This window comes from Sus scrofa, chromosome 14 (assembly GCF_054392235.1).
Source record: "Sus scrofa isolate SSC_HxYL_T2T_F1_AM1 chromosome 14, Sscrofa_HxYL_maternal_Yorkshire_Landrace_v2.0, whole genome shotgun sequence".
In the NCBI taxonomy this organism is placed as follows: Eukaryota; Metazoa; Chordata; class Mammalia; order Artiodactyla; family Suidae; genus Sus; species Sus scrofa.
Window position 1 is genome coordinate 50,275,114 of NC_139396.1, and position 16,313 is coordinate 50,291,426.

The 16,313-nt window shown below is 40.1% G+C and overlaps 1 protein-coding gene across 23 annotated transcripts in view; it reads right to left on the reverse strand.

Moving 5' to 3' along the window:
- Nucleotides 1-16,313, reverse strand: part of ZNF664 (zinc finger protein 664) — a 37,831-nt gene that overhangs the window by 20,022 nt on the left and 1,496 nt on the right. For 8 of the 23 annotated variants that reach the window (XR_014827327.1, XR_014827328.1, XR_014827331.1 and 5 more), the window contains exons 3-4: nucleotides 15,841-15,977; nucleotides 285-381 (exon numbers count right to left, since the gene is read on the reverse strand). Coding sequence is in view for 12 of the 23 variants with exons in the window: in XM_021072242.2 (XP_020927901.2) it covers nucleotides 285-381; nucleotides 15,841-15,977 (234 nt within the window). In the remaining 11 variants the exon portion in view is untranslated. Of the gene's footprint in view, nucleotides 1-284; nucleotides 382-1,751; nucleotides 1,821-3,205; nucleotides 3,390-15,840; nucleotides 15,978-16,313 lie in introns of those variants that run through there. The other 15 variants (XR_014827330.1, XM_084996307.1, XM_084996305.1 and 12 more) reach the window with 5 other exon arrangements.

Consider the following 16,313-nt stretch of genomic DNA (forward strand, 5'->3'; position numbering starts at 1 on the left):
TACAAGAAATTAAGAAAATCAAACTCCAGACGAACAAAGAGGAACTCCAGATGAGACAAAGACATTTCTGCTATCTTCAGAGTTAAGGAAAGCTGTCTAAGATCTAAAGAACTCAAAGCCAGACAGAGGCAAGTGTTTAAGAAAAATCATGAGGTAGGGGAGACTCTTCCTCACTGAGTCCCAAAGGGAACATGCTTAGAAAAACTCCAGGGACAGTTTTGGTTGAGAAATAGTTGAGGGGGTTCTCCATTTAGAAAAATTGGTGAAACAAGGGGAACACTTACCACAGTGACAGAAGTCAAAACCCCCAAGACATTCCAGAAGAAGAGGCAGAGGCGGGGCCCACAGTGGCTGAAGGGCAACAAAAGCCTTGGGATCCTGCTGGATTAGAAACACGCAGAGAGAAAAGTAGAAGGTTTGTATTATGGAGAATTTAGGATCACAAAGTTTTTCAAAGAACTGGCTATTATAAATGTGAGATACCAGCTCATAAGACAGGTAGACCCATTTATATTTAGGATTTTCATAAAAATATGGAATTCAAAGTATGTAGGGCCAAATAGAGGATGAGTTTGAGAAAACCTGAGAAATTCTAGAAAGGAAAATCCAGGCAAGACTGCACTTCACTCCAAGATATAGAAATCCTAGTATCAGAAACAGCCTCTCGAGAGGAACTTTATCCAAATTGAGTTTTAGGTTCATACTGGATACTGAGCAACTGATTTGGATTGGCTGGAGTCCTAGAGAGTCTAAAATTCATACTGTTTTTGTGATTTATTTTCCAAATGAGAGAACACTGAAGGAGCAAAGACTGGAGTCAGGTTGAACAGGTTTATATCCTAGTCTTACCACATACTAGCTGTGCAACCTTCACCTAAGAGGTTAAGAATGGGGTTAATGGAGAAAATAAAAGGCACCTGACCTTGTAAGGTAGCATTATAAGGTTGTTTAAGGAATAAATACATTAGTGCATGACAAGTATTTAAAACAGGGCCTAGAAAATGTTAAGGGCTCAACAAAGATTAGCTATCATTACCATATTTTATTTTCTCCCATTTACTTCTTCCCACCTCTGCTATATTCTAAAACTGCTAGGAGTAGCCCTGGGTATAGATTTCAGGATTGATTTTTAAGTTTGGGGAACATCACTTTTCCTTGGGAAGTCTGTCAACATATTAAAGGAGTTAAGTATCAAACTGCTACAAGGTTGATATTCGGATGGGACACTGAGTTGTTCTAAACTTGGAGAACCTGGGGACTGTGGTAAATTATCTTATGTCTATATACTTCCCCAGGATTCTGGAGGAGGGAAACATGTGAGCGACATGAGGACAGAGTTATCCAACTTGGCTAACAGCTATCTGAAGCAGCTCTACCATTTCAGCAAAAATCACTAACATTAGAAATAGAATCCTACAGATTGCCTTGAGTGACCCTGCAACATCTGAGACTAAATAAAATGGGGAGAAAAAAGAAAAGTGAAAATGCTTTCAAGTATATCAAGTATATTTAGGGGTTTTGGTTTCTCTATGGGAACAAAAGCTTGACTCAGAATGAAGGTTGTTAGGAGGATATACTTTAAAGGGCAGAAAATTTCAAATGGTTTTGATAGAGGGCCAGGTTCCTTCTTCCTTACTGAACTACACATGCCAGTCATGATGCCTGTGAGTCTGCAAATCCTACTAATGGGAACCGCCACAGCTTTAAGGGGAGGCCCAGCTGCCACAGACCACATGACTGCTCTATCTCACCTCACCACAGCTTCTTAGACCAAGTGCAGAGTTCTGACTCAAGAGCTTAACAGTGACCTCTGCTGTGGCCTGGAAAATAATAAAAGATGCATCAAAGCCACATTCCCAGTCTCTCTCAGGAACCTAACCAATACAGAGAAATGAGGTGAATGGCCATGAGAGATGAAGCTGAAAGTTTACGATGTACAAAAACACTGGAGAGGTCATAAGCAATCACAGCAAACCAAAGCCATGAGGAAACAGACTCTCTAAGTAAGGTAGAGAAAACAGACAGGATAGGGAAAAAGAATAAGCTAGAGAGCAGCAAGAGGAAAAAGACATAAAAAATAGCTGCTTTACGACCCCACTATTGATAGAAAGACTGCTTGTCCCCAAGCTGCTTTAGTTAACAACAGTTTTCTGGTCCAGGCACATCCTTACACCACATCCCATTTTCCAAAATGGAATGGACCTCTGCTCCCTGCAACAAAAAAAGAGCTAATTAAAACAGTTACTCCAGCTCCCTGGAGGGTGGAGTTTTTCCAGGAGGCAGTCTGTGCCTCCAACAAACAGATTCCTGGCAAGTTCAACTCAGTCAGACATGCCCAGGTATCTCAGCAGAATGGGGGGGGGGGGGGTCTCATCCCCTAGGCCCTAGGAGTTATGAGCATCTCAAGGGCCTTTAAAAATGTCTGAGACCTGAAAAGAAAATTTTACTGGATGTAATGGAGTTCCTGTCATGGCGCAGTGGTTACTGAACCCAACTAGGAACCATGAGGTTGCGGGTTTGATCCCTGGCCTTGCTCAGTGGGTTAAGGGTCCAGCATTGCCATGAGCTGTGGTGTAGGTTGCAGACGCGGCTCGGATCCTGAGTTGCTGTGGCTGTGGTGTAGGCCGGTGGCTACAGCTCCGATTCAACCCCTAGCCTGGGAACCTCCATATGCCACGGGTTCGGCCCTAGAAAAGGCAAAAAGACAAAAAAAAAAAAAAAAAATTACGGGATGTAAAATATGAAAAGAAAATCATAAAATCAAAGTTAATAAATATTTAATGTTTACTACTGGTCCAAATGAGGCTTAACTAACAGTTCCGTATAAGCTAATTTTGTGTGGGACATGGGTACTTTTAAAAGATGTTTGATATGTTCTGTGGTAAAGGTTGCCAGAGATAAGAGTGCTGAGGCCTAAGGTCTTCAAACCAATTCTGCGGAAGCTGACATGTTTGGGCATAAGCTGGAGCCCGCCCACTCTTATAGAATTTTACACTTTAAATTTTATGTCATAGCACTCGAAATTGAATAATCTGAAGTTAGAAATCAACCTTCACCACTGAAATTTAAGCATACTATTATTTTAGCACTCCTGAACTAGGAGTCTATTATCCTTTGAAATGAAATATTTTACAAAAACAAAGCCAAAAAACTACTAGCCATCCTGTTAATTTCACCAAAAAGAAGGAAAAAAAATGTTACTCACGATTGCAAATGGTCCTGCACATGTCAGAATAATCAATAAAAACTGGTCACATGTACTCTTTCCTTTTGCAAGAGACCCGTCAAAATGTCATGAATAGACCCAAACATTCTCTTTCATTTGGCCAGATTCTCAATATGTGAAAAATAGGAGTTAGCAGAGAAGTTATACAAAACAAATCTTGTACCTGTCAAAGCAAAAAGGCAAGTATAATTCCCTTTCTGTAGCCACTGTTGACTAGGGCTCTCAAACTCCCCATCTGCTGCAGCTACGCCCAATGCCTTCTCCCCACCTTCACTGCTAGGCTCCCGGCAAACCTCTACCTCCTCCTTCCTCTGAAACACCCACTCCCCCTCGACACTCACTGCCCACTTCTGCAAAAGTGCACTTCTGCAAAGACTGCTCTCCAAGCCGTGATCACCTCCTCGTCAGATCTCAAGGCGTCGCTCATGTTACACTCTTGGACTCTGCTTCACACAGGTCTCCCTGGTGGGGGTGGGGGGTTCCCTGCACTTTCTCACCCCTCTTCAGGCCTTGCTGAAGGCATTGATCTTTTTTTTTTTTTGCCTCTTTTTTTTTTTTTTTAAGGTTCTTTTTAGGACCATGCACACAGCAGATGGAGGTTCCCAGGCTAGGGGTCCAATAGGAGCTATAGCTGCTGGCCTACACCACAGCCACAGCAAGGCAGGATCTCAGTCACGTCTGCAACTTACACCACAGCTCACGGCAGCACCAGATCCTTAACCCACTGAGTGAGGCCAGGGGTCGAACCTATGTCCTCATGAATGCTAGTCAGGTTCGCTAACCACTGAGCCATGATGATCATTTCTTTTATTCCTTCTTCCTAAACACAAGCATCCGCTAAAGGTTATATTCTGATTCCTTTTTTGTTTTGTTTGTTTGTTTGTTTGAACTCAACAACCTGCTTGGCTTAAATGAGAACCATTTCAGGATGACAGGTCCACATTCTCTCATAACAGGAGTATTTCCCTATCCTCCCACAATGAACTGAAAATCACTACTGCGCCATATTCCAAGTCCCTATAAAAGGCAGCATCTTCCCTCAACAACTCTCCCAGGCCAGGAACTTTAAAGTCAACTCTCTCCCCATCCCCACTCTACCTATCTTCAGCTGATCTCTGCTTATTTTCTCCTCTCAGCATTTAAATCAATGCAAAACTTCTTCTATCTTAAGGAGAACGAGTATTTGAGCTCACACCTTCCCTAGCTGCCATATGTTCCCTCCCTCCATTTCTCCACCCAGGCTTCTTAAAGATACTTCCCAATTTCTATCGCTTCATTTCCCATTCACTCCTCTACCCAGCACTGAACCCAAGAACATTGCTCACTATCTTGTAGGACACTCCCTTCTGTGACTCCGAGGCTTCCATGCTCTACTTTCACTACATAAATTCTCAGTCTGCTGGGAGGCTCCTGCTCCTCCCTAAATACTAGCATTCCTGTGGGTGCCCTCTTGGCTCTCCTCTGCTCCTTATTTACATCCCTACCAGTTCAACTGTCTAGTTCACTGGTTCTCTACTTCACCTGTTTAAAAAAAATATTTTGTAGGGGTCTGTTTTAACTGTTCACAATGCCTCCAGAGGGCACTCAAACACTTGCTCAGATCCACTTCATGGATCTTTACACTAAGGCATTAGAACTTGAAACGAATTTCACAGTGTATCACTACCTCTAACTAGTTGCTAAGCACCATGAAGATTTGTACAACCTGCTTTTTGCAGGTTCCCTGATCCTAATTGTGAGTCTGGGGGCTTATCACAAGGTCCTAGTACTATCAGAATATAGACATCCAGTAATGTTACTGAATATTGGTTAAATGAAAATCTGACTTACATTTGCTGGCCAAAGTCAAGTACTTTGAATCCCTAAAATATTTTTAAATCCTATCAAACTTATTAATCCTACACATGTGTTTGAAATGCACATCTAAAAATAATTTTGAAGGCCTGAGGAACATAATGGAAGTTACTCTGAAGAAAAGGGGTTCAGGTTATTTTTATGAATTGTTTTACCTAAGAGGCAGAATTCATAATCTTTGGAACAGAAATTTGCTCTGACCATACCAAGGGCTTCCTCATAAGATCTGTCACAAAATTATAGAAGGTACTGCAAAATAAGATGTGGAAATAAAGCTATGATTATTTTATGAACTTGCAGCATATGAAAAATAAATGAGCTCTAGAATAGCTTTACTGAATTTCTTATAATATATCAGGTGACACAAGAGCAGTGCATATTCTAGAGTTAGAATAAAGGCGTACAACTACTTTAGTGTTAGAAAGCAATACAAATTACTGCTTTTTAAAACTAAAGCTTTGAATTATTCTAATACAAAGTTAAATAAAATCTCTCTTCTTCCAATTTCTGCACATTTGAGTATTGCCATAGCCACTGGTTAGTCTTCCATCTTTCAAGTCTTCCAATTTGAATTAGCCATGGTAATTCTTTAAACCTAGGCTAAATGACTTCGATTTGCCAGCTTACTCCTTATCCCTTTCTCATATCTCTGAACCATTTAAAGCTGCTGCCCCTGGCAGTCCTCAGAACCGCTTCAGCTGCCAGGAGGCCACCCCTCCCGGGCACCCTCATCTGTACCCTGAGCACCAGTAGGTGAGTCTGCTCCTATAGGCTCCACAATGACACAACCAGCTGTGCTAAACCAATTAGAGTCTCTTCTCTGCAAGTTTAGAACTAGGAAGTGGAAAGTCTGGGTCTATAAAGTGACCTGGCAGGGACAGTGACTCAGGAGAGACCAAGGTAGAGGGAGCAGCTGCACTAACTCCTGTCCAGTTTTTCAGATACTCATGGGCCTCAGACAAGAAACCACCTTGGATGACAAAGTCGCCTCCTCAGAAATCCCCCTTCTCTTATGCCATTTCAAATGTGTTTTCTTTTGACCAAACACTTGCCTTCTCACTAATGAAGTCTTTTGCAGGCAATCCCCCCTCCCTCGTCCTTGGTGGACCAGCCCCCAGCTCTGCTCTAGCTTCTCCTCACTCTGCTCTACACATCCTCGTCCATCCTTGGCTTCCATGCCAGCTGTGTGAGGACACTGAATGATTTTCCAGCCTCTATTTAGACTTCTGCTACTTCTGCTATAGACAGTGTCCCTTCAAAATTCAGATATTGAAACCTAAAGCCCAGTGTGATGGTGTTAGGAGGTGGGACCTTTAGGAGATGATTAGGTCATGAAAGTGGAGCCCTCACAATAGGATTAGTGTCCTTATAAAAGAAACCCCAGGGAACTCCCTCTCCCCTCTGTCACCTGAGAACAGAGCAAGAAGCAGGAATCTATGCACCAGGAAGCAGGACCTCATCAGACAGTGAATCTACTGGCACCTTAATCTTGGATCTTTTAGCATCTAGAACTGTAAGAAATAAATGTTTATTGCCACCCCTGTCTATGGTATTTTGTTATAGGAGCCCAAATGGACTAGGACAACTTCTAATGGCCAGGTGGCACTTGCAGATGGATGTAGACCCAGGGCACCACTCTGCGTAGGTCCTGGCCCACCTCTGTGTAGAAAGGACCAGTTTGGAAACATCAATGGAAATCATTCCAACTAGATAGTAGTACTGACAATACCATGACTGACTGTAGGACCACCACCTACTCAGAGTCAGAATCTAGTCCAAAGGGCAAATACACTTTACCCAAAGTCAGGGTCATACAGTTTTGAATAACTCTGTATGAAACACATCAATAGTCCAATCTAAGCTAGACAGATATTCCCCAATCTTAAACAATTTATACATGCATAATTATATTCCAAGAAAAATTTATCACACTAAACCATTACTTTTAATGCTGGATTTATGTATAGCAACCCAGTCATTCACATAGCAAAGCAGGTATTTGCAGGATAAAAAAATGATTCTTTGCAAATTTTCTCAGGAAGAACCTGCATGTCCTACAAGCCCTATATACTCAACACATCCAAAACTCAACCTGTCATTTCCCCACTAAGGCCAACTCCATTCTCAACTACAGTAAATGCGTCCACAAGTCCCTCAACTGCCTAAGCCAGAAACCTGGTTATCATCTACCCTCCTCCCTCTCACAACATCCTGTCCACTCTGTCTCCTAAATACCTCCTGAATTTATCCACCTGTCTCACCTCCATTCAGCTGTCATTCAGGCCACCAACGTCTTCCCTTGGAACACTACAAAGCTTCCAGGCTTGCCTTCCTCTCATCCATTATCCACTGAAATATAATCTTTCTAAAATGCAAAATGGGTCTTATTACTTCAACTAAAGTTTTTCAATGGATTCCATTAACTTTCAGTATAATTTCTGAATTTATAAATATGGCTTTTAACCTCACAATGGCAGGTACTATTTACCTCTCCTGGTTTCTCTCTCACCCCTGCCCACTCTGATTCTAGCTCCAGCCAAATAAAACTGCTTTAGACTCCCAGGTCTTCTCATCCGCTCCTTGGCCTCAACCATTCCCCCACTCCTCGTGTTCCTTCTACCTTGGGGCCCTCACATCTGCTGTTCCCTGTTCACCTTTGGGTCTCACCTTAGGCACCACTTCCTCTAGACAGCCTTTCCTGATTTGCACCCCTAACCTCAAATTTGGATTATGTATGGTTATCTTATGTGTTCCCAGAGCCCTTCCATGTCAACGACATTATCTTGGCTTTGTCCTCCACTAAACCACATGTTACTCCATGTCCACAGTAACATGTGGCAAGAGAACAAATCCATACCCCTTAAGGATAACCTTTCAGTTTCATCTATACTACATGCCCCAAGGAACTGTGAGCTCCACTCTGCTGAGTCACCTGAAGGCCCTGCATAACAACCATGTTCTCAATACTTCTGCCCTTGGTCCAGCTAGCTGAGTCCTGCTCATCCTGACTCAGTTAAATGCTACTTGCTCTATGACCAGATCTGTGTGCTAGAAACAGAGAGTTAACAGAGTCAAACCAAGAAATCCCATGGTCCAAGTTTAAATTTCTGCATTTATTCTACAGTATAAAATGAGAAATGAGAACTATTATTATTTTGCACATTGGTAAGAAACAATTTTCCTCCAAATACTGGAAGCAACAAAGTTCATTCAAACTTATTCCAAATGAATCACTCAAAAAATGTTTAGCTATTAGGTTTTTGAGTATATTTTAGAGGATACTTTAATATATGATAGGGCAAATCTATTTTTAAAAGTGTACATATCTATTAACCATGCTGCTAACACATTTCCTAGATATGATGTACTTTTTAAAAGTGTTTCATTACAGGTGAAATAAAAAATTACAGATGTAATAAAATACTGGAAAATAAAAAGCAAAAGATTTAAAATCATCCAAAATCCTACTGCCCAAAGTCCACAATTTTTAAGATTTTCTTTTAATTTCTTCTAGACATTTTTCCATCACAGAGTTTTGTGGAGGGCTGTTGAAACTTTTTTTTTTTTTTTTTAATCTTTTTCCCTTTTCTAGGGCCGCTCCCATGGCATATGGAGGTTCCCAGGCTAGGGGTCTAATTGGAGCTGTAGCTGCCGGCCTACACCACAGCTCACGGCAACGCCAAATCCTTAACCCACTGAGCAAGGCCAGGGACTGAACCCGCAACCTCATGGTTCCTAGTCAAATTCATTAACCACTGTGCCACAACGGGAACTCCTGTTGAAACTTTTAATTGAGAGTTTTAATCATATCATGTACACAATTTTGCATCCTATTTTCTTCCACTTAACATTGTCATGAGTATTTTAATGCTTTTTCTTCATAAACATTTTAATAGCCAATAACATATTATCAGGTAGATGTATCATAACTTAACCATTCCCCAAATGCACCCTTAAAAATAAGCCTACAATACACATCTTTTGTACCTAAAGCCTCTCTGTATTTAAAAATATGTTTTTGGGCATTCCTGTCGTAGCTCAGTGGAAACAAATCTGACTAGCATCCATGAGGATGCAGGTTCGATCCCTGGCCTCACTCAGTGGGTTAAGGATCCGGTTTTGCCAGGAGCTGTGGTGTAGGTCACAGAAGAGGCTCAGATCTGGCATTGCTGTGGCTGTGGCATAGGCCAGCAGTTATAGCCCTGATTTGACCCCTAGCCTGGGAACCTTCATATGCCTCTGGTATGGCTCTAAAAAGAAATAGATAAATAGACAGATAGATAGATAAATAAAATATATGTCTTTGATGGTTCCTAGGTGGTTGCTACATCAAGGAATATGAACACTTTTAAGGCTCTTGATACATATGGCCAATGTAACATAAGATTGTTACATTTCTGCAACCTCCTTGTAAGTACTAGGTATTAAATTTTTGTAATCTCAATCAGGCCTTTATTAAGTGAGAAACTGTAACATCTTCGTTACAAAAGTAAATGTTCATTGTTTAAAAAAAAAAAAAAAAAAAAAAACCTGCAACAATCCAAAAGCATGTGAAATACAAAATCAGTCCCAGAAATAAAAAAATTGTCTCCCCTATTCTCTTCTCAGAAGTTGTGACAATTAAATGTTTTCCACATTATCTTTCTAGACTTTTCTCTATTTTTATTGAGAACATATACACACCACTACACACTATTGTTTTCATATCTTACAAAAAAACGGAATTAAACTTGCTCTAAAATATATTCCAGACATCTATCCAGGCTATGTCAATATATACAAACTCAAACGGAATTAAACTTGCTCAAAAATATATTCCAGACATCTATCCAGGCTATGTCAATATATACAAACTCACCTCTCTTCAAAGGCTACAAAGCATTCCATAGTGTATTGGCACTAAAATCTTCCTGTGCTTAGCTTTAGCTTTTCCTCACCATGTGATGTTTTTGCAACAGACTTCATTCACTTACACCAACCTGTATCCTCTTATTAGAGTATCATCAATTCCTTGAAGTGCATCTGCTAGATTGAAGCATATAGGTTTTGTTTTGTTTTGTTTTTTGTCTTTTTAGGGCCACACCCACTGCATATGGACGTTCCCAGGCTAGGGGTTGAATCGGAGCTGTAGCCACCGGCCTACACCACAGCCACAGCAACTCAGGATCCAAGCAGCGTCTGCAACCTACACCACAGCTCATGGCAATGCTGGACCCTTAACCCACTGAGTGAGGCCAGGGACCAAACCAACAACCTCATGGTTCCTAGTCGGATTCATTTCCGCTGCACCACGACAGGAACTCCATATACATGTTTTTAGATTTTGTTAAGTTCAACCAAATGGTCATCTGAAATAGCTGAATCAATTTTAGATTTCCAAGAATGTATAAGATAGCTTTTTCCCCTACATCCTTGGATAGCTTTTTAATTTTTCCCTTGAAAGCCAATCCCCCAAAAGAAAGCTGTTCTAATATCCACCTTCCCAATCACAAGTGAGATTGAATTCCCAGTAATTGCTCTGACACGTTCATTTCTCTGAGAACTCCATTCATTTCTTAATTGTATCCATTCTATTATCCTTTATTTGTTTACACGTTATCAAAAAAATTTTCCCCAGTCTGTCACCTTGTAATGTTTCTTATCAATATCAAATTTGATAACAGTCAAACTTCAGTCTTTTCTTCATGATTCTGGGCCTTGGTCTTATCTAAATGATATAACCCCAAAACTTATTTTCCAACACATCCTCCAACATAAAAAATCCTCTTATATTTCCTTCTAATACTTTTACAGGTGCTTTTGTCTTCAAGTTACTTCTTTAATCCAAATAAAAGTCATTTTGAATATGGTTAAGTAGAATCTTTCTTTCCAAATAGTCATTTATCCCTATACAATGTTATCGAACAACCATTGCTCAAATGTTTCAAAATACCAACTTGATTATATAATAAATTCCTACATATAAATGGGTCTGTTACTGGAGTCTATTTTGTTCCATGTACCAATTTGTGTATTCTTGTGCTCACCATCTACATTACTGCACCATTACAGTATGTTTTGATATCTGGCACAGGAAATCCTCCATCACTATTTTTCCACTTGAAAAGTTTCTCGACTACTCCTAGCACATTTAGTCCTCTGGAGAAATTTTAGAAGCAATTTATCAAGTTCCAAAAATAAGTTTCCATTGGATTTCAACTGAAACTATAGTTTAATTTGTAGAGTATTGTAGTCTCTATAAAGACATCTTCCCTTTCAGAAACATGTAATGTCTGCCCATTTATTAGGTTAGCTTTTAAATTCTTCAGGTAAAGGGTTTTTTTTTTTTTCATAAAACTTTTGTACATTTGTGCTTTACTCTTAAGTATCTTCTATTCTGCTACTGAGAATAGAATCTTCTCTATAAGAGTAATTACAAATTACACTTCATTATTCGTGAAATTACACGTCTTTTCACATGCTGAAGAAAATGAATTTATACCCAGTTAACTATCCACATTCTGTAACCATGTGTATACATTTTCATTATTTTCCTCGTTGGCTTGTATGAGTTCTTTACATGTTTAAGATGTTAACTCTTCACTTATATTTGTCACAAATATTTTCCAACTTTGTGCTTTGGCTTCTGGTCCTAGGGTTTTGCTCTCCCTTTCTTCTTAAAGAAGTTTTAATGTTTACATAGTAATACATTGATTTTTTTTCTAATAACAGATTTAAGTGCTCCAATGGGTGCTGGGACCTATGTCTCTTTCTTCTACAACACCTGCACAGTGGGTACTATTTTCCTCACTTAAATTCTAGTTCACTATGTCTAGTCACTTATGATGGGGCAGATAATGGGAGAAAAAAATAATGTGTACATGTGTGTGTAACTGGATCACCATGCTATACAGCAGAAAAGTGACAGAACACTGTAATCCAGCTATAATGGAAAAAAAAAATCACTATATAAAAAAAAATAAAATGAAGTAGTATAACACCCCCCCAAAAAAAAATTCCAGTTCAAGTATGTCTGACTGCAAAGCCTGTGCTCTGTCCACCTCAGCATGCAGATGTTGAATATTTACCTCCACATCTTCCTGATTTGGAGGGTATCCATGATGGCTTATCATTTATTACCTCCCCATACTCAGTTTATTTTGAGGCTGCTGAATAGGTTCCAGTGACCTGTACAGATCCTCTAAAGCCAGGATGACACTGCTTTAATGAATGTGGCTCTACAATTTTTAAGCAATCAGATAGGTCTCATCCTACCTCATTACTCATTATTCTGTCCAGTTCACCAAAAAACAATACCAACAAAAAAAGGAACTTTATAATGTTTAAACATCACATCCAGGAATATGGCCTCTCCTTCCACTTAGAACATTCTTTCATACTTTTTTTTTTCTTTTTTTCTTTTTTACGGCTGCACCGGCGGCATACAGAAGTTCCCAAGCTAAGGGTCGAATCAGATCTATAGCTACTGGCCTATGACAAAGCCACAGCAATGCCAGATCTGAGCCATGTCTGCCACCTACACCACAGCTCACAGCAACACCAGATCCTTAACCCACTGAGCGAGGCCAGAGACTGAACTCACATCCTCATGGATGTTAGTCAGGTTCGTTACCACTGAGCCACAATGGGAACTCCATTCTTTCGTTATCTTTCAGGGTATTTTCTGGTCTCCTGTAGGCAGACTGCACTTGTCTCAATGTGGTTGAGCTTACCTGTTTCACATTTTTGTTTCGTTTTTTGCATTTTAGGGCCGCACCCTTGGCATATGGAAGTTCCCAGGCTGGGGGTTGAATCAGAGCTACAGCTGCTGGCCTACACCACAGCCACAGCCACTTGGAATCCGAGCCATATCTTCAACTTACACCATAACTCATGGCAACACCCGATCCCTGGCCCCACTCAGTGCATCCTCATGGATACTAGTCGGATTCATTTCCACTGCACCACAAAGGGAACTCCTACATACTTCATATTTTTGTTGCATTTTTTTTTTGCCATCAGAGACTACTTTTTTGTTTTTCCATTTTAGTTTCTGCCATATTACCTTTAGTGTTCAAACAGCAATGAATTTCATGTACACATTGTGAGCCCCATCACTTCAATTTTTTTGTCTAATAGATTTTTCTGTTATTTTTTTTAACCATTACTATCTACAAATATTCTCCTTTTCACTTTAGAGCCTCACCTCACTCTTATTACATGTATTCTTGCTTTGAAAGAACTTACAAAAAATATGTTAAATATTCCAATAATTAGTTAGGGTAATTTAACATATATGTATTTTTTCATTAAAAAATGTTTTTATGCTTACTTTTTAAAAATAAGTGATTTATTTTTAAAATCAAATATCTATTTTGACATTAGATTAGCTATTAGTCTGAAGTCAATATGAACTGGAAGGGGAAAACTACCTATTTTCTCAGCAGGCCTCTGAAATGACCTATGTGGTCTCCCCACTTCCACTCTCCACCCCCACTACACCCCCACATTCTGCATGTAGCAGCTGGAGTGGTTGTTTAAAAATGCAAATCTGATTATGTCATTTCTCTGCTTAAAACCCAACCCTTGAAATGGTTTCCCATTTCACTCAGGATAAAATAAAACATCCGTAACCTGCCCTACAAGACCCTACACGATCTGGCCCCCTGCCGAGCCACACTTCCCCTCACCCACCATAATCTATCCGCAAGTCATTCTTTCAGTTCCTGGAATGGGCAAAGCTTTCCCCCTTCGGGGCCTTCCCACATGCCATTCCCCTGCCTGGAAAATTATCCCCCTCCTCACTCTACACCGATGCCTAGCCAGATCTCAGATCAAATCTTATTTTACAAAAAAAGCCTTTCCTGGGCCCTCTCTCTGCAATCTAAAACGCAGTCCACTTTTTATACTCTCTCATAGCCAGTGCTACTTAACTTCCATAGTAGATACCAGTTTGTGATTATACGTGCAGCTGCGTGATTGTTTTTAATTTCTGATCCCCTATGCGCCAACAGATAAATCCCAAGAGAAAGGGGACAAGTTGATTCTGCCGGCCACACTACAAGCATTCATATATGTCTGAAAGAAAAATACTAGAAAGCCCCTAATTGTATCTCTTACATCTTAAAACGATACCCATCACATTATTCAGTCAATATTTAAACTGTGAAAACTCTGATACTGCCTGCAAATTCAGTAAGAATCCATTTGACCCAAAAGACAGAAAAGCTATTCTGAATCTGCTGCTGCTACAGGAAAATACACACAAATTTATATCACTAAGAAATTGTTTTGTTTACATATTATGAAAGTTGTACGTAGTGTTCAATTTGCTGATACTTAATTCACAATTAATTTATATACCTTATTTTTAAGGCACACAAAACACTATGAAAAACGTGCTTTCTAAAATATTCTTTAAGAAGTCTAATGTATTAACAGTACTTGATAAAAATATAGCAAAATCAGAAATTAAACAACATTCAAGTTGGTTGTATATTCTGTAATATACACATTTAGGCAAAAATGAAAATATAAATTATACTGCAAATATAAAAATCCTTTTGGATCACAAAGACTAATAAAATCACCATTATATACCACTTTATACTCTACAAAGTACTTTTACATACTTCATATCACTGAACTCAGTGGAGTAGATAGGGCAGGTATTATCACCATTTATAGAAAAGAAAACTGAGGCTTAGAATGATTAAGCGTCCTCCCCAAGGTCACAGGACTTTAAAGTAATAGAGTCATAATTACAATGGGAGAAGGGTGGAGGCTCCCACATGGATATTTCTTAACCAAAGAGAACTTTCATCATAAACACTTAGTCTCTGTAATTAGCATAGGTCTGTGCTCCCTTCACTAAAATTTCATTTCAGCAGAGAACAATAACCAAAAAGATGTTTTAAATATAAAATTAAAACATAAATTGCCACTGGCCCAGGAAATGGATAGATAAACTATCATATACTCAAACTATGGAACATGATGCAGCAGTTCTGAAAAATAAGTGAATGCATTATATGCTAAAATGGAAAGATAAGAGTACACCAGTACTTATTAAAACAAAGATAATACAAGTACACACTCAGGTAAAAACGCTTTAAAAGATCTAAAATGATCTAAACAAATATGTAATAGTTATCTCTGGAAATAGAGGTTGGTAGTCAAAGATTTAAGCCATCTCTGTGATGACTTTTACAAAGACTTTTTACTTTGCTAATTTAAAACAAACTTTTTAAAATTTAAATTAACCTATGGGTTGAACAAGGTCATTTTCCTATTCTAAAAAGCTGTGCATCTATAGAGCAAGTAAGGGGCCCCTCTAAAAACAAACAAACAAAAAAGACAAAATATATAAACAAAAAGTTTGATCCTTGTAAAACAATAAACTCTCCCACAAAACATTCCTTTAAAAAAGCAAAAGCTTAGAATTAAAAAAAAAAAAATCTACTCTCCTTTGTTGCAATAAGACAACTAATAAACTACCAACTAGAGAGTACAGAACAGGCTCCTCCTAGAGAGATTTAGCTGTTAAGAGTTCGGCAAAGAAGGTTTCACAAAGGAGCTGAGTTTTGAGGGAAATGAGAGGTGACTTGGCAGAGAGATGCGGGAAGATTAGGCCAGATGGGGAAATGTCTGGGAGGTGGATATACTGAGTTAATCAGAAGCAGGGCACAGGAAGAAAACTGGAGTAAAGTCCTGAAAGAGAGAAGGATTCCTTTGGATGTGGGAGGTGAGAGGGATCTCAACTGCGCTGCCATCCAGTTTACCTGGGTGAGAATCCGGCCCTCGTTATGGTCAAACAATGGAGGCGTCCAGCGGCAGCAGCGTTGTGCGCTGGGTGCGCGAAGGGTTCCTCATCACCTGAGTAGGATGCTCGCCTGGCTCTGCTGGGACGCGAGGCGCTCTAAAAAAAAACAAAAAACAAAAACAAAAAACCACACATACACACACACAACATCACACCATGCAGCGAGGCTTCGCCGCCGCACAGCCCGGCTCCCAGATCCCACGGCGCGGCCATTACCGTCTCTCCGGGGACCCGCCTGGAAAGGCTCCAAGGCGCGGCTTCAAGGGTTTCTAAAGCTGTTTTGCTCCCCCTTCCCTCGGCTCCAACAACAATGGAGCTCGGCTCGGGAGTCCGGTTCCCGCGGGGCCTCCGCCCGGCCTCGCCCCTGCCGCTGCCCATCCGTCCCCGCGCGCCCGGCCGCCATCTGTGACCCCCTCTCCCCGCTCTCAGGCG